The sequence below is a fragment of the Lissotriton helveticus genome, chromosome 3_1 (genome assembly GCF_964261635.1).
Source record: "Lissotriton helveticus chromosome 3_1, aLisHel1.1, whole genome shotgun sequence".
Classification (NCBI taxonomy): domain Eukaryota; kingdom Metazoa; phylum Chordata; class Amphibia; order Caudata; family Salamandridae; genus Lissotriton; species Lissotriton helveticus.
This window is the reverse complement of record NC_136061.1, coordinates 1913203311-1913228054: the sequence shown is the minus strand read 5'-3', so window position 1 is coordinate 1913228054 and position 24744 is coordinate 1913203311. Positions and strand designations below refer to the sequence as shown.

The window sequence follows — 24744 nt, the reverse complement described above, 5'->3', positions numbered from 1 at the left end:
ATTATGCATCTATATACTTTCAATGTACCTATGGATCTATATATTCATCACTTTCTTCTAATTTAGCATTTCCAATGCACTACCCTATTTCTCATCCTGTGCCTCTATCAATATCTTTAATCTACATATACTTACCTCCTTTATGTATCTATATACTTTCAATGTACTATGGATCTATATATTTATCACTTTCGTCTAATTTAGCATTTCCAATGCACTTCCCTATTTCTCAGCCTATACTTGGCTCAATATATCCTCTACATCCTCTCTCTCATTTAATCCCAAACCCCATACCACTACTATGATCCCCAAAATAACCCTTTCTAGACTCTCTCCTACTCTACCCTTGCATCATCTTACACCTTTTACTATACCGATCCCCCAAAACAAACCTTTCTAAACTCTTCCCTCTTTTCTACCCCTCCCCAACCCTTCTCAATCCAAATAACTAACTGATATATCCACCACTAAAATTACTTTCATGTTTCACCATACTAATTCAACACTAATCCTGATGGGTTCCGGAGTAGCGTGCTACTTGCGCTTCAAAACCCCATCGCAGGTAGCAAGCACTATATAAATACAAACCTCCTTCCCTTCACTATCCCGCCACCTACCGTTCTCTTCCCAACTAACAGAATAACATATCCACTACTCAAATTACTTCATATTGTACTATACTAATTTTCAACACTAATCCTTTGAGTTCCGAAGTGGCGTGCTACTCGCCAGAAAAGCGCTTCAACATCCATCAGGGGTAACAAGTGCTATATGAATGCAAACCTTTCTTCCCCTTTTATCCCTCCGCTATCATTCTCACACCAAATAACTGACTAATATCCACCACTAAAATTACATTCATATTTCACCATATTAATTCACCTCTAATCCTTTATGGGCTTCCTGAATAGCATGTTTCAACACCCCATCAGGGGTAACAAGCGCTATATAAATACAAACCTTTTTTTCCTCCTCTATCCTTCTGCTATCATTCCGAATCCAAATAACTGACTAACCTATCCACCACTTGAAATGTACTGTCATGTTTCCCTATACTAATTCAACACTAATCCTCTATGGGTCCCGGAGTAGCGTGCTACCCACCGAAAAAGCACTTAGATGCCTCGTCAGAGGTAGTAAGCGCTATATAAATGCAATTACAATACAATACATACACATTCACAGACCCATACAAGGACTCACACACCCACTCATTCCTCCATAGAGCCACTCACATACCCACTCACTCGTACAGCCACTCACACAACCATACACTCACCCAGACAGCCACTCATACAACCAGCCACTCACCTGTACAGCCAGTCACATAGCCACACACTCACCTTTACAGATACTCACACACCCACATATTTACCTACACAGTCACTGACATACCCACTACTCACCCAAACAGCCTCTGAACACAGCAACTCACTCACCCATTCAGGCAGTCACACACTCACTCAAACACCCACACAACCACTTACATACCCATTCACACATCCATACAAGCACTCACACATCCACTCACTCACCTATACAGCAGTAACACAGATACTTACTCTCCTATACAGCCACTCACACACAAACTCACTTAACCAAACACCCACTCACTTACCCATACAACCACTTACATACCCAGTCACTCGCTCATACAGTCATTCAGACACCCACTTACTCACCCATACGGTTACTACACACCCACTTACCCACCCATAGAGCCACTCACACTACCACACACTCATCCATACAGCCACTGCCACACCCACTCAATCAACAATACAGCTGCCCATATGGCATCTCACTCACCCACACAACTACTCACACACCCACTTAAACACTCGTACAGCCACTTACACACCCATACACACAAAGATATATACAGTCACACAGCCACTCATAGTATATGTTGGAAGTAGTATCACTCAGTAGTAATGCACATAATAAACTAATGTAACTTTTGTAGTAGGTTAGTATATATGTTTAACACTCATAAACTCTTAAAAACACTTACACTCACTTGATGATGTCATCAGTGATGTCATTTGAGATGTCATCAGTGATGTCATTAGTGATGTCACTGACCATGTCATCAGTGGTGAAATATGCAAGGTCATAAGCAGTGCATTGCGGGGGCATAAGTTATAGCTAGCTCAGGTAACTATAACTGTAGGTAACTATTACAATGGTTTTGTATGAGTGAAATCTGAGCCTAACTATAACGTCCCTGTAACCTTTGTTTTTTTCTAGTAAATTTCTATGTTTTTTATTCTATTTCCTAACTAAATCATCCCTGTAACCTTTGTTTTTTTTCAGTGTTTATATATATATGTATTTATATATATATATATATATATATATATATAAAAATTCACTGAACAAAGTGAGGTTTCAGGGAGGTTATAGTTAGTTGGACATTTCACTAGTACAAAACCTGTGAAATTCGGCTAATATAAGTTCAGCTAACTATAACTTGCACCCCTCAATACACTGCTGATGACGTCACCTATTACATCATTAAGGACATGGTCAGTGACATCACTGATGACATCACTGATGACATCTCAAATGACATCAATGATGACATCACCCAGTGACTGTGTGTTTCTATAAAGTTTTAATATGTTTTATAAATATGCCAAGGTGTATTTAGGAATGAGTGGGAATATAAGTATCTGGGTGGAGGATTTAGTAGGTGCGTGACTGTATAAGTGAGTGATTAAATGTGTCTTACTGAATACATGGGTTAGTGACTAAACTGTGTGAATGTCTGTACCAGTGTGTCTGTTGTTGTGTAAGCTGCTGCATGGGTTGGTGAGTAGCTACATGAGTATCTATATGGGTAATTGATTGGTTGCCTGAGTATCTGTATGGGTGCCTGAGTGTTTGGGGGTGGGGGGGTGACTTTGTGCATAGATGTGTGAGTGGGTGAGTCACTGGGTGGATGGGTTCAAGAGTGTGTCTGCAAAGGGCTGTATGGATGAGTGAGTGTGTATAGCTGTGTTGGTGAGTGTATGGATGTCTCAGTGGTATATGTGTGAGTAACTACATATGTGAAAGGCAGTATATGTGAGTGTTGGAATATGGATGAGTGTGTGCTTGTGTCAGTGATTGTAGAAGAGAGTAAGTATGTATTAGTATCTGTATGAATAGGTGAGGTGGTGTGTATATAATTGTATAGGTGAGTAAATGGAAGTGTGATTGATTCTTTGTATGGGTGAGTGGTGGTGTGTGAGTATCTGTAGAGGTGTATGAGTGCATATGATAGTGCTGTATTGATGAGTGACTGCATGTATGAGTGACTGTATGGGTAAATGAGTGGATGTGTGTGTAGACCTAGGAATCCGTGAATGAGCATGTAGTAACTGGTGTTGGTGTGTCTATGGTTTCGAAAAATGGTACTCTGTATTTTAGAGTGGGTGTTTCAAAGGTTATATTCGGGTGTGAGGAGGTGCATCAGATTATCACGTGGATGATGTCATCAGTGATGTCATCAGTGATGTCACCGACCATGTACTGAATATTGTAATATGTGATGTCATCAGCAGTGCATTGTGGGGGCGTGAGTTATAATTAGCTGAACTAACTATAACAGCGAATTTCTCAGGTTTTGCATGAGTAAAATGTCCAACTAACTATAATGTCCCTGAAACCTCAGTTTTTTTCAGTGAATTTCTATGGTTTTTAAAATGCTAATTTCTAACTATAACGTGCCTGAATCCTATGTTTTTTTCAGTGAATTTTAAAGGTTTTTTAACTGCTAACAGGAAGTCCACCTGTGCACCCAACTTTTTGCTGACGGGTAACTGACTCTGACTAACCATGCCTAGAGCCAGTGCTATACTAAAAGACACTTAGAATACAGTGAAAACACCTACATACACAAAAAAAAACTAAGGGACCCATTAGGATGTCGGGCGGATCGCCACTGCCATGCGGGCAGTGGCGATCCGCCCAACATCCTTTCCCGCCCACTACCCATTTCCCCCCCGCCATATTACTATGGCAGGGGGACCGCGGTGGACAGAAAGACCGTCCACCGCTTTTCCACCCGGTCAAGGAGTTGACCGTGCGGAAAAGGGTTTCATATGGTGCCGGTGTCTGTTAGACACCGCCATCCATATTAGGGTATGTGCAGGGACATCCGCCACAGAAAGGCATGCATGAATGACTTGTGAGGGCCCGTTGCGAGCCCCCAGGGACTGCGCACTTCACTGTACAACGTGACAGGCACCACACGGTGTAATTCTGTTCAGCAGTCCGGGTTGTAGCCTGTTCCAATTTTTCCAACAGGAATTAATATAGGGAAAACTTGTTTTGGGATCCCCCTTTTTTTCGGCCCCATTTCACAAATCATCCCAAGATAGGAGCTGATCGGAGCGCCCCATTAGTTTTGAAAATTTTGCGAAGATTCGTCAAACGGCACCAGAGATATTGGCAAAAGAAAAAACTCTATTTGAATAGAAGCGAGGTCCTAACTATAACTACGTACTGGCGACCGCCAGTATGTAATTATATATATATATATATATATAAATATTAATGATCTTACGGCTCAGGAATTGGTAAGGACAATTAGAGTTCTTAAGTGTTATGTGTGAGGTCCATTTTTATGTTAATTTTGTTTGGTGTTTGTTTGATGATTATTTAAATGACAATTATTACTTTTGAAAGTACTGATGAATTTTGATCAACTGTAACCCTATTCTACCTTTTATGCTAATATGACATGTTGAAACTAAAATCATTATAATTATGACATACCATGATCTCATATAATTATAAAAGTAATATTGATTCTGCCCACACAAGAGCAACTCATTGCATTATACTGAGATATTTTCTCTATGTCGATGATGACGTATGACTATGATCACATTGAATATATAATCTATGTTGAGTATCGGCACAGTTACAATGAAATGTTTATTGTGGTAAATTTCGATGTTCAATACTAAAGTGACCAATTTGCACACATTATGCTTTATTTGGCAGGAAATTATAATATTTTTCGTTTTTTTAAATTTAAAATAGAATTGTCCATGCAATATTGCATTGAATGAGAAGGATTTCTTTTATGTCCATTATGAAGTCATTTGTATATCACGGCTCCTTTGGCTTTGGTTGGCAAACTTGACAAAGGCCGTCTTGGCTCAGTTTTGCACTAATAAATTACCTGTGGATGGAATTGGTGTGCCGCCTCCTCTCTTTTTGGATTGAATTCTTTGGACAGTTGTGGTTTCTGCCGCCACTGCTGCCACCGAAACTGATATGCAGGAGAAAAGCGTTGTGGCAGTTATGTGCAACCAGAGTGGAATACACACCGTCCCAGCCCCACCAGTTCTGAACTTTCCATGAAAACGTCTCTTGGAAGAAAATCAGATTGTGCGGGGTGAGTGGGAGCGGCTGGACTTGGGAAGGTATCGGGTTTACATGGGTCGGAGGGCTCTGTGTGCTTGATTATCTCCTCTTGTTCCTTCATGCTCTCATTGCCGCTTCGCTTTATATTGTTTCCAACCAGTCTGGAGCTGTGTCACGTTGCAGTACAGATCTTATTGCCATGTCTTTTCAAACCACAAGTGTTTAATTCAGTATTGGACATGAGTGCATGGGAAACGGAGAGACAGGCAGTTGCACTTTCTCTTTTTAACAAAAACGTTGATATAAACCAATTACCAACAGCTACTGGAACCTCGCATGGAATCTTAGAGCCGACCCTGAAAGAAATCTGAATTTATTGGAGAAACTCGCAAAACACGAACTCAACAAATGGTGGGAAGTGACCTCACTGACTAATTATGTTGAAGTTGTTCTTGTCCCAAGAGGGTTACGAATCTCAATTATACCAACCTTTGAAAATCCTAACCCGGAACTTCTGGAGGACTGGGCCTTGTATATGTCCAAAACATGCAAAGGAATGCTGGAAATTTTAAAAAATATGCCAAGATTGATCTAGAAAAAAACTAGACAAGATTTGTCATCATTGCGATCGGAGTTGGACAAACACAAGGAAGATAAGCTGGTAATCGAATTCTTAAAAACTCTGGATGGCCTTCTTAAGACCTATGAGGATGCAATAAAAGCTAAAAAACAGCGTAAATTCCTAGGTGATAAGAGAGATTACATGAAACAACAAATGCCCAAATACAAGGAATATCCAGTAGTGGTTCCTGGAGGGAGTACTGCGGAGCGGGGCAGGGCGGTGGAGGAGCAGGGTTGGGGGTAGTAAACTCCGTCATGCAGCCGATCGGAGTTAGGTAAAGAAATAAAAACAAATTAAATTGCGATCACTGCATTGCCCTCCAGAAGCCGCTACTGTGAATATCGGAAACATACTACTACTAAACACCAGGTCACAAAGACTACAACAAACTTCACTCTAGAGGACATACCTTCCATTCTGTAGATTCATGAACTGGGTAGCAATAGTGACGTCACGAACAATGTGAATGTGGGGGCCACATTGAAAACCTTGGGCTTTCCAGCAGGCACAACATGCAGAAGTGGCCTAAAAATGAAGTCAAGAAAAAAGGAATAATCACAACTATCGAATCAAGGATAATCTCGCAGGCGGTCAGAGGGATGCATTAACCAACTTATTGCAGGACTCAAAGATAGTGATAAAACCCTCAGACAAAGGGGGGAACATTGTCTTGATGGTCATGAATGATTAAAAAACGGAAGCTATCAGACATCTCAGTGACTTAAACTGTTACGAAATCATCAATTGGGAAACATATGATAATACGGTCACCAGATACTATGAGATGCTGAATGATTGGTGGAAGGCTGGTCTCATAGATAATAATGAACATACGTTTCTGAAAAACAACAGCACACGAGTTCTGTGCCTGTATTTCTGTCCGAAGGTTCATAAGCATCCCTCCTAGCCATCAGGAAGACCGATTGTCTCCTCAAATGAAGGTCTCCTTGAGAACGCTTCAATCTTTTTGGATCACTTTCTAGCACCTTTCGTGACTGATCTAAGATCATACTGTAAGGACAGCACAGATTTTCTTAAAAGAATCTATGATATCAAGTGGGAGAGGGGTTTCTTGAAGATTTCTTTGGATGTGTGTTCCCTTTACACATGTATAGATCAAGAAAAAGGTGTAGAGGCTTGTATGTACTATCTTCAGAGGCAAACAATTGATTTGTTTGTTCACACATTATTGTTGAGACACATGATGCTATATTGCCTGCAAGAAAACATCTTTCTGTTTGGCAAAACATCATATCGATAGACGTCCAGTACTGCCATAGGCACCTGATTCGCCCCGAGCCTAGCGAACTTGTTCTTGGGCTGGTGAGAGGAGCCGGTCGTATGGACAGATACCAATGAAAAGTAGACGGGACATACACTTTTATGGTTAAGGTATATCGATGACCTTTTCATCATCTGGGATGGTGGAAAGGATCTAGCCTTGGAGTTTATTGAGTCTGTGTCCCAGAACAACTTGAATTTGAGCTTCACACATACAAGAGTGATATTTCATGTGAATTTTTGGATATCAAAGTTACGGTACAAAACAAAAAGTTGATAAACAATCTTTTAGGGAAGGAAACTGCAGGCAACAGTACCCTGCTTGCACGCAGTCACCAATCCCACTTCCCTTCTGAACAGTATCCAATACAGAGAACTATTACGTGCTCGCAGAAACTGCAGCACAGATGATGACTACAGGAAAGAACATAACACCATGATACAAAGATTCAAAAGGAGAGGTTATTCTGATAAAATCTTGTCCCAGGCTAGTAGTAAACTATAGAATATCAAACAGACAGATGTCCTTTTTAGAAATAGAAAGATGCCCCTGGATAATCAATTGACCAACATCCCTTGAATGATTACCACGTATTAGGCAAGATCTAGTAGTTTTAAAACTATCATGAAGAGACATTGGGGTCTCATTCAAGCAGACCCCGTAATTGGCAAAAGTGTAGGTGACTTCCCTGTAGTAACCTATAAAAGACCGAGATACCTTAAGAACAAATTAGTCCAAAGATTCCAGCTATCTGAACCATCTGTCAATTGGCTACAAACAAAGGAAGGGTTTCGTAGGTTCAATTCATGCAAAGTGTGTAAATTCAGTCAGAGCTGTAAGACTTTCAAAACGCATGATGGCAGGAACAGATCTATTTCAAAATTCATCACTTGTACCACAGAGCTTGTGATTTACGTTATGGAATGTCCATGTGATGTTAGATACATATGAAGCACCAAATTACAATTGAAAAAACATATCCTAGAACACCAAAGAGCAATAACAGACATAGACTTCAGTTACTCTCTAGCCAGACATTTCTACAGTACCTACAACAGTAATAACAAACTACTCAAGTTCTGTGGGATTGATAGAGTAATGAAACACATACGAGGAGGTGACAGGGAGAAACAGCTACGCATCCTCGAATCCCGGTACATTTTTTATCTCAATACCTGGATGCCATTTGGGTGAACACTGCGGAGAAACTGTCGACACACATAGGAATCAACCGTCCCATTTATCTCTCAGTTTTTCCCATGCATTCCCGTAAACAAGGACATCTGATCCTTCTTTTAGCACTTTCCCCTTTATTATGACCCTTCTTTATCGTTCTTTCAGATAAGGGTTCCCTTATCTTCAATTTTATTTTGGGTGCACGTAGGAAACACCACGTGTAGCTATGATCCGAAATCTAGGATCTGCACTGTATTAATCTTTATTAGGACCTACATATATACACACTTAGGGCACGTGCCCGGTGTTGGCTTTTGATCCCAATGGAATTCCATTATAGGATCTCAATACTGCGATTGTCGAAGGACCTTTCACCTCAATTTTATTTGTGAAATGGCCGACACTACATTTATGTCATAATTAAAGACATCTCACCCTGTATATGGTTTGTCTACTCGGGTTATATGTAATTCTCACCCACATAACACTTCAGAACTCTAACTGTCCTTACCAATTCCTGAGCCGGAAGACCATATCTATCAAACGTCAAGGACATTAATCGGACAGTCTTGATGTGAGGTCCAATTTTTATGTTAATTTTATTTGGTTTTGGTTTGATGGTTATTTAAATGAAATGATTACATACGAAAGTAACAATGAATTTTGATCAACTGTAACCCTTTTCTATCTTTTTTGCTAATATGACATGTTGAAACTAAAATCATGATAATTATGACATACCATATCTCATATAATTATGAAGTAATATTGATTCCGCCCATTTGAGAGCAACTCATTTCATTATATTGAGATATTTTCTCTATTAATTCAACAAAAGGAGGTGCACCAAACAAAGTAAATTTCAGTCCATTTGCATTTTCTTTGTTTTCCTCCTTTATTTTAATATCCGCATGTGATTATAAAAGCAGATAACGTGTTTCGTTCTTATTAGGCACAAACCAATTAGACCTTTTTCAGGGCTCAAAAAGCAGAATATAAAAACTCTCATTAGTCGAATTGATAATCCTGTTTTCAGTGGCTAACTGTAATAATCATTTCATGATGTAGCCAAAATTCAAAGGGCCAGTCTCCCACCTCGTGGCAAAGGCGAGTGACTAAAACATTGCGGATAAGTAAAGTTGAGCGTTCACTCCTGGTAGTCACGAGAAACTCCGAATAGCAGAGTGGTCCACTGTGATAAGCGGTCTCCAGCCTTCTGTTCGTCCTGTGTGAAAAGATATCAATTCGACTAAAGAGAGTTTTTATATTCTGCTTTTTGAGGACAGAATCAACGCTACCTCCCAATCTGGAGTGCCAGGAGAAAGTAGCAGGAGGAGGGCCTGTTCCGGGGCAAGAGTCAATTCTTCCCGTCAACGTGGACAACCTAATGATATCAGCATAGAGTAAACCTCTTGAAAACTATCTCACACCATCACATTGGAGAAGAATAGCTCAAATTACTGAGGCCTCTGGTGCCCAGTAATGATAAGTAAAAACATCAATAAAACAACACTTCAGTATTGTGAGAAAATGGATTATCAGTTGGGTTGGATGGTAGTCCACCACAAGTAATAATCAAACTTTTCTTGTTAGGTCCAGGAAAGGTTTTAGTAATATAAACGTGAGTTAAACCCCTGGTTGCAATGGCACATGTTGGGAGGTACTATGCATTGAAGAAACGTATAGCAGCACGTTTCAGAGCTCTTAATAATCTGGATAATAGATACCCTATTGGAGCCCCTGCGAAGGAATGTGTAATACAAGGTAAACAGCTCTGTTTCAAATTTCATGGTATAGGATCTGTGATGCCTGAAGTTAGGCGAGGTAACCGGGATCTTAAGCTTAGACAATGTGAAGCCCGCTCGATCATGAAATTACATGCTGTTGACGGGGGTCTCAACATGGATAATGAACTCCAATATTTTCTGGGTACCAACTACTACCATAGGTATCTTGCAGAAAATAGGATATGAAATTTGTGTTCGTGAACAAGGTGTAACTAGTAGTGTATGACTTTAGACACATATTTCCTATTGTGAGAAAGATTCTGATGAAGATAGGCAATACCTAGCACACTGAAGATCTCATATAATGTCATGCATAAAATGCAATATGAATAATCTCAGAATGTAACTTTAGATAGGAGTTGAGTTTCTAAGATGGCGCCTGGGTATATAATCTTTATGATCTCTCCCATTTAGTTTGTCCACGAATACTAATGTTTTTGCACTATGAATACCCGGGGATGCCTATTAATGGCATATGGGAGACAGGACGGCCTAAATTTGATTGGGATAGAGTATGTTTCAAGTTTTAAGTGTAAACTTGTGTGGGCTAATTACTGCTAGTTCGGAATTTTAAGATGGCGCCTACTTAGGGAATTCTGTTAGTCTGGTCTCAATTGAATACGGTCACAATTCCGGTATATATGGATGAACACACTTGGCGTGTTTGTGACAAACACGGTGTTGTAGCCAGGAGCACTCTCTTTTGAATATGAGGTAGGCTGCTTTCATCTCAGATATTATTGGCATATGTGAGACGGGATGGTCTAAATTTTATACGGATTGAATATGTCTTTAACCTAAATTGCAAGCTTGTGCGGGATAATGACATCAGGTAAGCTGCTTTCATCTTGGATATATCCCTTTGGAATTGGCCCTGCCAGTCATGAACGCGATGACCTGGAGAGCCATAGTGTAACATGGTTGATTTTAATCTTTAATCGTTTGTACTTTGGTTAACTTTCAATGCCGAGTATACAATATATAGTTTATGCACTTTCTGATGCTGTTCTGTGATTTCAAAATTACGTTAACTATGTGCTCATGTTCAGATTAACTCATGCTATCTTTTTGCTTAGATGAAGTTGGTCTCCATTAGCTGTAGATATAATGACTGGGAGAGTTACATGTGACAGCACTGCCTTATAACTAAGACTTTTGGGTCACCTTTAATGCTGAACATATGTGATCTTGAATGTGCAATACAATTATGCACTGAGTCTTGCTGTCTTGTGATGCTAGAATCATGTGAACTATATACCTGTATGTAGATTAATTGTGTTACAATTTGTAGACGTAGCTGTTTGGTAATATGGTGCTTATTTTTACAGATCGCATTTTAAAATTGACTACCAGTGATGACCAAATTTGAAATATAGGTATGATTTGTTAATACTTGTAAGGGTTTGGTATTCTGTTTATTAGTTACTCTTTTACTAGATTTTGATTAATGATATAATCCGATCATTAGGTATTGGAGAAAGTGTACTTTTTCCGCTGGTGACGTCAATACTGACGTTACCCTGATTTATTTTTGGTGAGTTGACTTATGTTTATATAATGCTTTGGTGGCAAATTTGGTCTCACACTGTTTTTGGTTTTACTTTACTCCCTTTTGGGTTTCACTTGTGGTATGATGAAGAGGCACAATTGCAAAGGTGGCACAATGGATAGGCTTTGGATTGGAGTTACTACTCCTATACACTATACCCTCATTCTATTTAGTCTTTTTTCTCCTTCCTTTTTCCCGTAGCACTTAGGATCACAGTGTACTTCTTCCTTTTTCATTTCCCTGACCCTATGATCTACTTTATTTTCTGAGAACTTACACCATACTAACTATGGGGGAGATTAGTGGTATAAATAGTTATGGTTTCCTTTTTATTTAGTTTTTTTGTATTCCTGAGGAAGTCGTGGGAGATTAACACCAAGACGAAACACGTGTTGGCTACATAGGCTACATCTGTCTTTTGGATAGACCGCAATGCTTATGAGGCTTTGAATACAACATTTGAAGTATAACGAAGCAGAACTGGCTGTAACATTGCTGAATTTGAAATTGAACACTTGGAATAAAAAGAAGTCTCTACGACTACATATTTGTGGATTTTGAAATTCATTGGACATTTGCTGAGGGTAAAGACTTTTGAGTAAATGACATTTGGGGCTTTTTAGGCTCCAAATCTTGAAACGTGCGGTGACCGTTTTTTCTTTATCCTTTGAACATTGTGTAAACTAATACTATGTTAACCTGTTAATGATCTTGTTCAGAATTTGACCTTGCCACGCTCACCTTTATTAGCTACAAGTGTGAGTGGGTCCTGCCTTTCAGGTTTCCTCCGAGGTCTGAAAAGTAGGAGCAACCCCTTTTGGTCTTCCACAGGTCCAGTAGTATTCTCAGTAGTGTTCTGAAGAGGGTGTCCAGGGGTGCCACATTTATGACTGGCATTAGCCTGTGGGTGAAGTGACTACTGGACCCTCCCTAACCACGAGGGAAAAAGCCCACACTTTTGCAGCATTTTCTGTGTGCCCTCTGCAAACAATCCCGCAGTGCCCCTTTCTGCCTATATCCAAGATGTTGAAACACTTATTACCTTGTGAAAAGCCTGTTTGCCCACTCCAGAGGTTTGGCCGGGTAAATGATCTACCCCTCCTTTATGGTCACTTTGTACTAGTACTGAAGACAGCTTCTTTTCCACTGGGATCGGTGCCTGCCACAAATAAAGGAACAAATATGGATCCTACCCAGGTGTCAACTAACATTTCTCAGTGAGAGGATATGCCTCTTTAAAGTTGAACACGTTTCTGGGCACAATCCAGATTGTCATCCTGCCAGTATAACAGAAAATGTAACCACATACAAGGTGTTGGAAATTGGGCCAGTGGTTAAAAGGGGGCTGAGTAAAACCCTACTCAAGCAGGAACCACAATTTCTGTTAGGGTGAAATCACAAGCAAACTCCAAATTAGCGTTTTCTTGCCAGTATGGTAACTTGGCACAAAGCAGCCAGTCTTAACTTAGAGGAAATGGGTAAAGTATTATACAGCACTTCAAACAGTTATAAAGTGAAAAAACAATGAAAATCCTACACATTTAGACAAATAGACTGAAATGTAATAAATTCTTTAAGACCTAAATGACAAAAATCCAATCAGTAGAACTGGAGATAAACAAAGTTAAAGTGAAAATAGTGTCTAGAAGCACAAAGTACTAACAGTGGTTATCTGGTCACATCAAACCAGGACAAAGTCACAAGTTCAGGCCTACCACGATGGAGTGCAGGCCAGCTACAGGGGCTAAGTTAGGCATGCTAGACAAAGCATCTTAAATCCTGGTTTGCGAAGAGTTGCAAGATCCCGTGTTGAAGATGCATTTCACAGTGGTGTGTCTGAGAGGTTTGTGGGGCTTGCAATGGGAAGTCCTGTGTTGAAGATGCGTCATGCACCAGAAGTTCCGAAGAAGCTGCTGGGTTGGGATGCATAGTCCTGAGTAGTAATCGAGGATACCTTTAACAAGGAGCTTGAGATGTGAAGGCCTGTGTTGAGGATGTTGCGGGCTGCGATGCGAAGTCTGGATGCGCTGCGCTGTGGCGGATCCAAAGCGGAGCTGCACTGAGAAGTATCACACTGCATTGGTTCTGTCCACAAGACCACCGCTGGGCTGGCATAGCACCGTCAGGCCCGCTCACAAGAATCCAGGACAGGGGTGCCCCCACTTGGGAGGTTGGGGGATAGGACTCACAGCGGACTGAGTCCAGGTCCTGGGTTCAAGGCGGTTGGAGCATTTTCTTGCTCTGAGGCTCTGATCAGGAGGCCAGCCAACTAGCCCTTGGTGTCACTCTGGGTAGCTTAGGTCCAAGATGCAGGTCTATACCTTTTTACTCAGGCAGCATGGCAGCAGGCAGAAGGGCAACCGAGTAGCAGTCCTTCTTGCACAGCAGCACAGCAGTCCTTCTGAGTCTTCCAAAGGTCCAGTTTGTACTGAAGAGTTGGGTCTCCGGGTCCATTATTTTTACCTGGTGTCAACTTCGAAGAAGGAAATGTTTCTAGAGGCTTCCTCCCCCAGAAGTGCTTGCTACTTCGTGCCACCCTGTCCTGGCCTCTGCTTGCCTAGGGTCACAAAATACTTGTGTCAAACCCTGTGTTCAGATAGAATCTTTGTGATGTGCACGCATTGTAGGTGACAGCCCCTCCCCCTCAAGTCAGAGATAGCCCATTCTGCCAGCACTTATTCCCTCTTTGTCTCACTGTCTGGATGCTAGACACAAAGACCAACTACGAGCTACACCTAGTCATCTGACCTAGGATACAGGCTGCCGGTAGCAAATGGTTAGGACAAGAAAATGTAAACTTTCTAAAAGTAAAACAATAAGGCACTTAACGTACACACCAGGCCGGCGCACTGCGGTAAATGGGACCTTTTCCCTTTCAATCCATCACTTACGCCATCTTTTCTCAAAACTTGACTTTTGATTCAATATTTAATTCCATCTTTTCAATGTCAATACCACGGAGACAGCGACATTCCATGAAGATGTTTATTATTCATTTTCAAATGCGGCTGCTTTCCATTCCAGGTTTTTAAACAGCAACACGTGATTTCATGAACACCAGCGTAGGCCATATAGTATTACCCAATGCATTTCGAGCCGAAGGCTCTTCGTCAGGGGTTTCTGGAAAATACATCAAGAACAGCTATACCAATTGCGTAGGATTTAAAAGTGCTCTATAAACACAAACAAAATAACTGCAGAATCAATTAAATCTTTCTGACCTCCCACCCCCTTTTCTAAAAGTGGCAATTCCCATAATTGTAACATAAAATCCAATTTTACCATTAAATTACAGTTCTTTAGACACTGATCTCGACATTCTGATCTGCTCCCAGTTGAAAGTTATCCATTATTAAATATAATAAGTTAACCCAATGTTATCCTATGCGAGAGGTAAGCTTCACAGTAGTAAAAAAATAGTTATGGGGTTTTTCACTTTCTGGACATGTAAAACTTAAAAGTACATGCCCAACGTTTTCAGTTTCAGTGTTTATTTATTTGATTTAGTTGTCTACTGAGAACAATACATTTTCTGATAAAACATTTAAAATGTGTCAGTATACAATACATTTTTCAATACAAATTTAAAAATGATTTAAGAATTTAAACAGATTGTGACAGACTAATTCATCTGGTGGAGACTTAAACAACAAAATCAAACTCTGCACTGATGTACTATTATATCTGAATTGAATTTAATTAATCTTAAATAGCGATTTGTGGCCTCTATTACTATCGGTTTCGGACAAACTTTTTAAATACACTGCACCCTGTCCTCTGGGCTGTTTAAGGCCTACTCTAGGAGTGACTGATATGTATTAAAAAAGGGAGGGTTGGGCCTGTCAAGAGGTTTATCCTGCCAGTCCGAAATGGCAGTTTAAAACTGCACACACAAGCTGCAATGGCAAGCCTGAGGCCTGTGGCATGTTTAATGTGCTACCTAAGTGTGTTTTACCTAAGTGTGTGGCAAAGTGAGTGCCGTAGACCCACTAGTAGCATTTAATTTATAGGACTCTGTGGCACAATGAGTGCTGTAGACCCACTAGTAGCATTTAATTTACAGGCCTTGGGCACATGTAGTACATGTTTCAAGGGATATGCAACTAATTAAATATACTAATTGGATGTGAGCCAATGTTACCATGTTTAAAGGGAAGCGCACAAGCACTTTAGAACTGGTTAGCAGTGGTAAAGTGTGCAGAGTCCTAAAGTCAGCAAACCTAGTGAGAAAAACCAGGAGACTAGAAGACAAAAAGGTGGTGGAAAACTACGCCAAGGATGTTATGTCCAACAGAAGGGCTATGTCTCAGCTCTGAAAGTAAGTTGACCCCTCATCAACTTTATAATTGAATTGGGAGTCCAAGAATAACATTTGTAGGCGTTTCCTAGCTGGAGATAACATTATTAAATGTAATATTTTATAATATTGTTACATTTAATATTTTATCTGAACGATTCCTATGGAACACGGCTACCGTGAAAATAGCTTTTGGGGCCTTTTCACTACAAGGATATGTGTAATATTAAACTTTTACATGTCCTACTTTTAATTATCATGCATTCTAGCTTATGGGCAGTAAGGCCTTATTAATTTTTAGAAAGATATTAGAAAGGAAGGTTTAGGCCTGTCAAAGGGGATTATTTTGTAGAATTATAAGAAATCTATATTCAGACAAAATACAGTACTCATATTAACAAGGCATGTCAGAACTCTAGACCTCATTTTGAGGGCTGCAATGAATCGAGGGGTGGTACCCAGACCCTGTAATAAAAGTACCACAGTGAGAAGCTATAGGTTCACCCTTGTATTTCAGATGTTGTACTCATATATGCTAACTAACCAGAGGTAATTTTACCTTATCAAAAGTTCAACGTCATGCATGAATTCAAATACTACTACCTTTTTGCTGATTGTATCCTGCCATGGATTTTTCATGCTGAAATACAGCAGCACTAACACAAAGGTACTATTTCAATTTTCAATTCAAATTGACTTTATTTCGGATATATTGCAATCCATAAAAGTACAATACATTATACATTACATTTAAAAACATTACAAAGATGACAAATCAATATAAAATAATACATAAGACATAAGAATTTCTTAAAAGAGTGAGTGGACGAGAGCAGTACAGAAAAAGTGCAGGTTAAGCCCATGTACAAAATAGTGCAAAATAGTGCGTCTAGCTGAGAATCACAGTTATTCATCTAGGCATTTTCTTATTCTCACTGATAATTTTAAATATTCTAGCACCTGAAGGACACAATCAGAATGCAATAGCTGTAGATATACAAGGGCAGGTCTGATTTGTTTAAAATTTAATTTTCTTAAAAGAGTCACAAGATACCGCCTCCGGGGGTACTCATAAAATGAGCATAAAAATATAAAATGCAGCATATCCTGTGGAGACTTCCCGTCGCAGCCACAGGGTGCTGCAGGTTTTTTAAAAGTGTCCAGCTTTGGTCTAATTAAAATATGATGAAAGATGTTGAACCTGAATCGTGTCAGCAAAAATTTATCATGAGAGGAAAAGGAGCATGTTAGGTACATTTCCATGGTGTCACAGGTTCTTAACATAATGTACTTTCTAACATTTGGTTTCAGAAGCTCAACTTCATCTCTTGTGGCACTACAATTCATAAAAAAGGCCCTCTTAAGGTACTAATTAGAAGCTGGGGTTTGAAATCTGAGCCCTCTGCAAGTTGGAGTTAAGCAGGGATTTCAATTCTGAGTTGTGCAATAATTATCGGACCCCTGCTGTTTTCGGGTGTATGATTTCGACAAATTAAACCTGATGAAATTTGAGGAAAAGCCACAGGAAAAGTTAAAACATGCAGAATTTGGTTTATTAGATACTAATTTGTCATTGTATTTCTCATTACCAACTGAAAAACTTGAAATTAGAGGTAATTAATGCGTGCAGTAAATACCTCACCCTGAGGTAATAGTAGTTATTCAGTTCAGTAAGTACTCTCCCTTTTACGACCATGTCTGAATCAGGGCCAAAATGATGAGATTCCTTTTCGCCATACACCAGAATTTAAAAGATGCCGTTCAGAAAATCTTGTCCACATTACTAATATTTCATTTCCTTCTTTTAACAGGTACAGAAGAAGAATTACCGGCAGGAGAAAAAGAGGGCCAGCAAGCAGCTTTTCAGCGCTTTGAAAGATCCCAGTGCGGTGATTATGGCGGACTGGCTCAAGGTACCTGCTGTAAAACATCATTATTTATGTTTTTCTCGTTTCCACAAGCTTATCATTTACCACATTGAGTTCAAATCCCTGCGTTGTTTAATTTTAACACTGACTTTAGGAGGCCTCAGCAACTAAGAGACGTGCACTCGTGTGTTCCTGTCGACACGTTCTGTTTTTTTCAAATATTTCCTTTGTAAATATCTGCAAACTTAAATAAGTGCATCTTGCCATCACTTCCTACCTCACTTCTACTGTTTCCAAGCACTTTAAAAAACTGCTGTTTCTCTTATTCTACATAATGGTGCTCAAATTACCAAGCTCTGAAGGATTAAAGTCTCAGTCTGTTATTTGCAAGACCAACACCGCCTTCTTTCCTTGTAAGGTCAGTAAATTGAGCTGCATTAAGTAGGCTAAAAGTAATGATGTTGCTTAAAACAGGTAGAAACTGCAAACGTGCTAAAAAAGTTGCAAAATAAAAAAGTATTGTTGTTTAATACATTTCTAATTGAATACATTCTTCGTATACAGGGATTATCTGTAATCTTCAAAGCAACACGTTATTGCTTTATTATACACCTGTATTTAGGGTCATAAGTAACTATACTTTTGCCATACTTCAAGCAAACCTTTTTTCAGCAGACAGGACAAAAACTCGTTTAGGGTCCCCAGCCAGCCAGCCTCACCACCATCACTGTACTAGGTCAGAGAAGCATGTTTATCTCATCATCCCACTCTCTTCCACTTCTTGCAGGTATCACTTCCTGCCAGTTAGCACTCAGCCATTCAGTATTTGAATGAGTGACCTCTCCCCAGACACGAAGGGTCACATGTATCATGCATTTTCGGTATGATTCGCAGAATCGTGCCGATTGCAAACTGTGAAATATATTTTGGTATGTATGAATTCCAATTTGTGATTTGGTAACATGTTACTAAATCACTATTTGGAATTCTGAATACATACCGATTTGGTATTAGTAAGGGCGTGTTTAGAGCATCCCTTTCTAATACCAAATCGCAGCAGTATGTAAGAATGTTTTGCGACCAAAATGTGGTCGCAAATCATTCACATTTTACCACCTACGTCTTGTAGGTGGCAACCGATTCGCAAATGGGAAGGGGACCGAAAGGGGCCCCTTCCCCTCTGGGAATGGTAGCGAAAACATTTTTTTCAGAGCAGCCAGTGGTACCACGGACCACTGCCTACTCTTAAACAAGCATTTTCAATACAATAGGTCTCTCATTTGCGGGAGTTTAAACTAATGGCATTATAAAGAACAATGCCTTTTATTTATGTGTTTTAAACACAAAACATATATAAAAGGCATTGTCATTTCTATTGCTAATAGCTCAAACTCTCGCAAATGCGAGACCACTTTAATGGTGGCAGAGCCCATGTCTTTACACGCTGCTTGCCGTATTCAGGTTACAGCGAGCAGCGGCTAAAGAAAGGGGTGGGACCAACATTAAAGTGAAAACGCAGGTGGAATAGGGGAAGATCATTAAAGAAAATAGTGCTCAGCGACTACATAAAGCAGAGTCCAGTCCTTATGGGAGGTTACAAATGCAGACAAGGTGCTACCAAGGTGGGACTATTAAGCCTTTTCACAAGTTAAAAGACACAATTTTGAAAGGACAGTAACAGGAGCCAATTGAAAAGATGGGCTGGAAATGGCCAGAGCTTCTATTCCATACCTCAATAAAGCATGCCTCGCAGAGCAGCACATGCGCTGCCAAGGCTCGACCAAAAAATCAAAAGAAATCTTTCCATTTTTCTTTTTTAAACGCAAAAAAATATTGCTTTATTTAAAAGCAATCACAGACATGGTGGTCTGCTGAACCCAGCAGACCACCTTCCCTGTGATTTTAGTGATTTCTAATTGGTCACAAATTGCTACGTACCTCATTAATACTCATGAGGTAGGTTGATTTGTGATCCACTAGGAATCACTAATTTAAACTCATGGAGTTTCATACATTAGGAATAGTGATTACCTAATTGAGATTTGGAGAAAATCGCAATTAGATAATCGCTATTTCCAAAAATGATACATGTGGCCCTAAAATACTGGTCCTATATAAAGTGTCTGTTGAAGTGCATTGGAATGCTTTGAGCAAGCTGGTCACAGAAGGATAATGGTCATTTTAGTTCTGGGCTAGAGACAACCCTAGCTAACTCTCCAAACCCTGTGTAATGAAAATGTATTGTATATTATGGACAGCAGAACATCGAGAGAGCCATTAAAGACTATGCAGTGGCTCTTGGGCAATAATGGCTGCTATAGACCATACAATCCAACATTCCTATGTTTGCTTTCTGTTTCTTCATGTTTATTTTAGAACATTCTACACTCAGGATATGTTATGTTAAAATAGTATTATAGCCATTCTTCATCAGGTTAAACCGATTGCTAAAAGTACTTTTCCTTCTTATAGGACCTCGCCTGCAGATCAGAACTGTAACTTGGGAAGAGGACCTTAAACAATTGTTATAGTCCTCAGCCGCAGGTTATAATCTTACGTGTATTCAGGGGGGCTTTTGGTCAGCTCCCTTGAGTGAGTGGTTGTTAGGCTTTTCATTCACTTTCTTTTGTTTCAGCCCATAAAACAGCATAGAGTAAGGAATGGGTCTCCCCTGTTCACCTACAGTTGTATTCCCAGTGTCTTTCACATTTTGTTTCAGGCCACTGAACAACCGTTGGGTGGTTGCTGTCTGAGTGATGGTATTTTGCCCTTTTACTTTCTGCTTCCCATCACCACCCCTTGTTGTTAAATATCCCATCAATGAAGAGCATATACCTGGATACTTTTTAGTCCATTCCCAGCCATTACCAGCACAGTACTGCCCCTGAAGCCAAACTTCTCATATAAACTCATTTTCTAACAGTGCCTCACTACTATGGTGAAGCCTTATCACATAACTGTATCGAGGCCCTTTGCCTTAAGTTGCTGCATGACATCTGTGTCAGGCTCTTCCTCTGCTGCTCAGCATATTACTATTGGAATGGTTCAAGGCCGGATTGCCCGTAGCGGGTATCGGACGTTTTCCTTGTGGGCTGCAGTGCTTAATTTGAGCTGGTGATTTCCGGTGCTCAGCACCGGCAATCATCAACACCGGCACTTTAGCACCAGTTAAGGACACATTCATTTTTGAAAGGCACAGGGAGTTTAATTGATTCGCCCAGAATCACAGGATGTTGAGCCGATGCCAAGACTCAAACTTGGTTCCCCAGCTCCAGAGTTGGCAACTCTGATCACTAGGCCACATCCTCCCCCACTTGTAAGGTCTGTTGGTGCTGAGTTAGACAGTGCTAACAGGAGATATGGGCTGGTCGAAGCTCTCTCCTGACGAGAGCCCTGGCACTATTGTTTTTCACAAATTACCCACTGGTGGGCTGGAGGGGTGGGGGCCGTTTTAAGGTTGAGCCTTTAGCAGCAGCGCGCATGCGCTGCTCGCTCTGCGAGGCATGCAGTAATGGAGTGTGCAGTGGAAGCTCCGCCCACTCTCCGCCCATGTTTTTAATTGGCTTGTGTCATTGTCTTTCGTAAATGCTGCTTTCTGATTGATTATGAGGCTTCTTTGTTCCTCCTTATTATGGCCAGTCGTCATTTGTACTCTCTTATGGCTACTGGCCCTTTTACTTCGAGTGTTACACAGTAGGCTACATGTTATTTAGCCTGTGAGCACTACTTTGTCCGTGTCTTCTCGCCCCCTTCTCTTCCCTGCCTCCGCCCGCACTCCCGTTGTCCGTGCTTCCCTCCCTCACGTTGTCCGTGATGCAATGCTTAAATGCGAGTCCTATTGCATTTCAAATGCTTGTTTACCAATAGGATCTGAAGCTAAAAAATAGTCAGGTGTGAGATTTTCTATTGGATCGCTACGTTCTGCAGCAAAAGAAAGAGGAAGCCATGGTGGTGGTTAGAGACAAAGTAATGGACAAATGAGACATTGATTTTTTGTTAGATGTCACATTTCAATTTGTTGCTCCTGATTTTCTTGGGAATTATAGTTCTTTTTGGCATGCATTTACTTGCTACTTAATGTTTGAAGGCACTGGAAAGAGGAGGCATAATCATTGCCTCCGGTACTGTCATAGGTTTACCTTGGAGAGTCTGTTGTGCTTGGAATTGTAATTGAAAAACTATTACTTCTGTAAATGGAGATCGTCTATGCGAAACATCGGGTGGGTTCCTTGAAAAAACTCTTGTTGTGAGATTAGCATGAGAATGTGTTTTATGATTGAATGGATAAATATTAGTCAGTTACTTGTTGAACTGTCTACTTGCTTTATTTGCGAGCAGGTTGTGGCTGGGTTTCGGTTCTGGCCCATAGCATATTTTGTGGTGCGCTCGATTGTCGAGAACCAACTGGACTGTAACTGAATCATGGGTGCGTCACCTTCTGCATGTTAACGTCACTGGTCGCTGTTTCCTGGGCCTCGCTTTGCCACCAGTGCTGCAGTTTCCCATGTGTTCGTAGTGCTTTGTTTCCGGAGTTCCATTTTGCGGGGCGCCAACCGCTCTTGCGTTCTTCACAGCGTGGCCGCTAAGAGTGCGGTGAGTGCACTCAGTTGCAGAGAAGGGCATCCAGGTGGTTGAGTTAAGTTTCTGTGGAAATAGCTAGGCCCAGAAAGTATCGACCAAACAAAATTTTTTAGCAAGTTTACTTGTTCGTAGATTTCGTTCATTGTATGAAATCTACGTCTTCTTAAACTAGCAAATGTTTAAGACTACTTTTATATTTTTCCTTTCAACATCACAATCAGTTAATTTTTTTGGGGGTGGGAAAAAGTGCTGAAGACGGAAATGTTTACTAAAGCTGGGCAAGCCAGCAAGTTAACGTAGAGAACAGAGCGAAGAGTCTGACTTGGGTGAGAGCCCAAGCCAGACCATACCCTGAAAATAGGTTGCATGTAGATTATGCAGCTAACATCATATGGAAATTCTTTTAAAGAAAAATGTATTTCTTTGACATGCGGAAGTGTTACTCCTAGTACAGCAGGCTCTATCACTGCATTGAAAGATAATTATTAAAAGTAATAGTTTTTAAACATGAGCCTAGAAACTTTCTGACCCCCCTCTGCCATTAGTGGACCAAGAGGCAAGTCAGTTGTCATCTTTGCCCTATATGTTGCTAGTGCTTCCTAAACTTATTAATACCATGACCCAGTTTTTAGACTTAGAAACGTTTGAGACCCACCTAGCTTTAACTCACATGAGGCGGGGCAATTTTTTTAAATGTAGTACTAGACATGCTTTTTAAAATGCTGTACATTCCTGTAGCAAACAAGTATTAGAACAGACAGTAAGAATTTTACAGCATTGCAAGAACCAAAAAACTAGAAGACATTTCCTCTGTTAATTCTTTTTTTAATAGGGTCGTTCAGTTCTACATAATATCTTCTTGGTTTTATGTAAAATAGCAAAAATACAATGCTATTTTATTATAACTTTTCAACATGCTGCACAGCAGCCACACTGCTCTACACCATATCTTAAAGACATTGGCTAAGCCAATATCTCTAGCTAAACACTTATAAGGTCTCAAAGGCGAGACCTATTGGCTATGCCAATGCTTGTTGTTACTGGGGGCCGGTTTTGCAGCAGTGCTGCAATATCGGACCATATAACAAAAGCAGCAGCAGTGCTTCACACTAGCACTAACTACATGTCGTTGGCCTAATACGGAATAATGATATGGCATTGTATTTCTGCATGCCGGCACCGCAAGTTCTTCAACTATTAAAGAGGAACACGGTCCTGTTTTAACTGTGGCTGTAAATTTTAAATCTCACACTACTATCAAAAATGTCTGAAGGACAAAGTGTGCTGCACGTTCGACTGTTGATAGTGAGAGAAAACCGAGTCCCTCTCTTGAAATCCGCGGCCACAGCTGTGAAGAGGAACGTATTCCCACGGCTGGGCATGAATGGGCCTTCTAATTTGGGGTCAATAGGGAAAAATAAAAATGATGCCTTGCAGCGTGTTATACAAAGCAATGTCAATATTCTGGCGATCAAAATAAATGGGAAAAAAACATTGACTGCACTGTAGAACAGAAAAGCATCAGCCTTCCCCATCACCTGAACATCTCGCTGCCTCTAACAGGTAGCTGAAAAACACAAGAAAAGGTTATGGGTATGCAACTTTGCTCTGAGAACACCCTGCACTGGACACAAATGGACTATTCGAAAATAACTAAAAAGGTGATTCTGCTCTGTCTTTCGTTCCACTATTTTGGCTAGGGGATGAAGGCACCGCAGTAGTGCATCTACCTTAAAAAGCTGAGAGCACTTAGGGGCAGGCTCTCAGTCTTAAGGCCTATATAGAGACCAGACAATTGCATCCTTGGAGTAAGAAAAAAGATGCAATGCCAGACCACCCAAGGCCTGCAGTGCTGCATTTCCTCTGTAGAGAAAGATTGATGGGAGAACCTCCTCCTCCCCACTCAACTGTCATTCCCCAAAACACCAATGAAGATCCTGGTTCTGGAGAAAACGTTGCTGGTTGGGACCAGGGACAATCTCGAATGAAACTAGGCATTAGTCTGTGAGTATCCTGGGTTTAACTCATTGTAGTTCCTGCCTTCTGTGAAAGGAAGGTAGCATGCCAAAAGTAGATATCTCTCACAATGTATAGTCACTAAACAGTAGGCATTTCTCCTCCAAATTTGAGCTTCCACAATGCATTTGATGTATTTTTTAAAGGTCTTGGCCCGCATGCTCCAGTTGATTAGGTTGTACATCAGCTAGACTTGTTAAAAGAG

General features: G+C 40.4%; 1 protein-coding gene across 2 annotated transcripts in view; it reads left to right on the top strand.

Moving 5' to 3' along the window:
* OSBPL5 (oxysterol binding protein like 5) overlaps positions 1 to 24744 on the top strand; it is a 970364-nt gene that overhangs the window by 533417 nt on the left and 412203 nt on the right. For both annotated transcript variants that reach the window (XM_078682923.1, XM_078682922.1), the window contains one exon: positions 17886 to 17987. In XM_078682923.1, coding sequence (XP_078539049.1) covers positions 17886 to 17987 — 102 coding nt within the window. The remainder of the gene's footprint in view (positions 1 to 17885; positions 17988 to 24744) is intronic.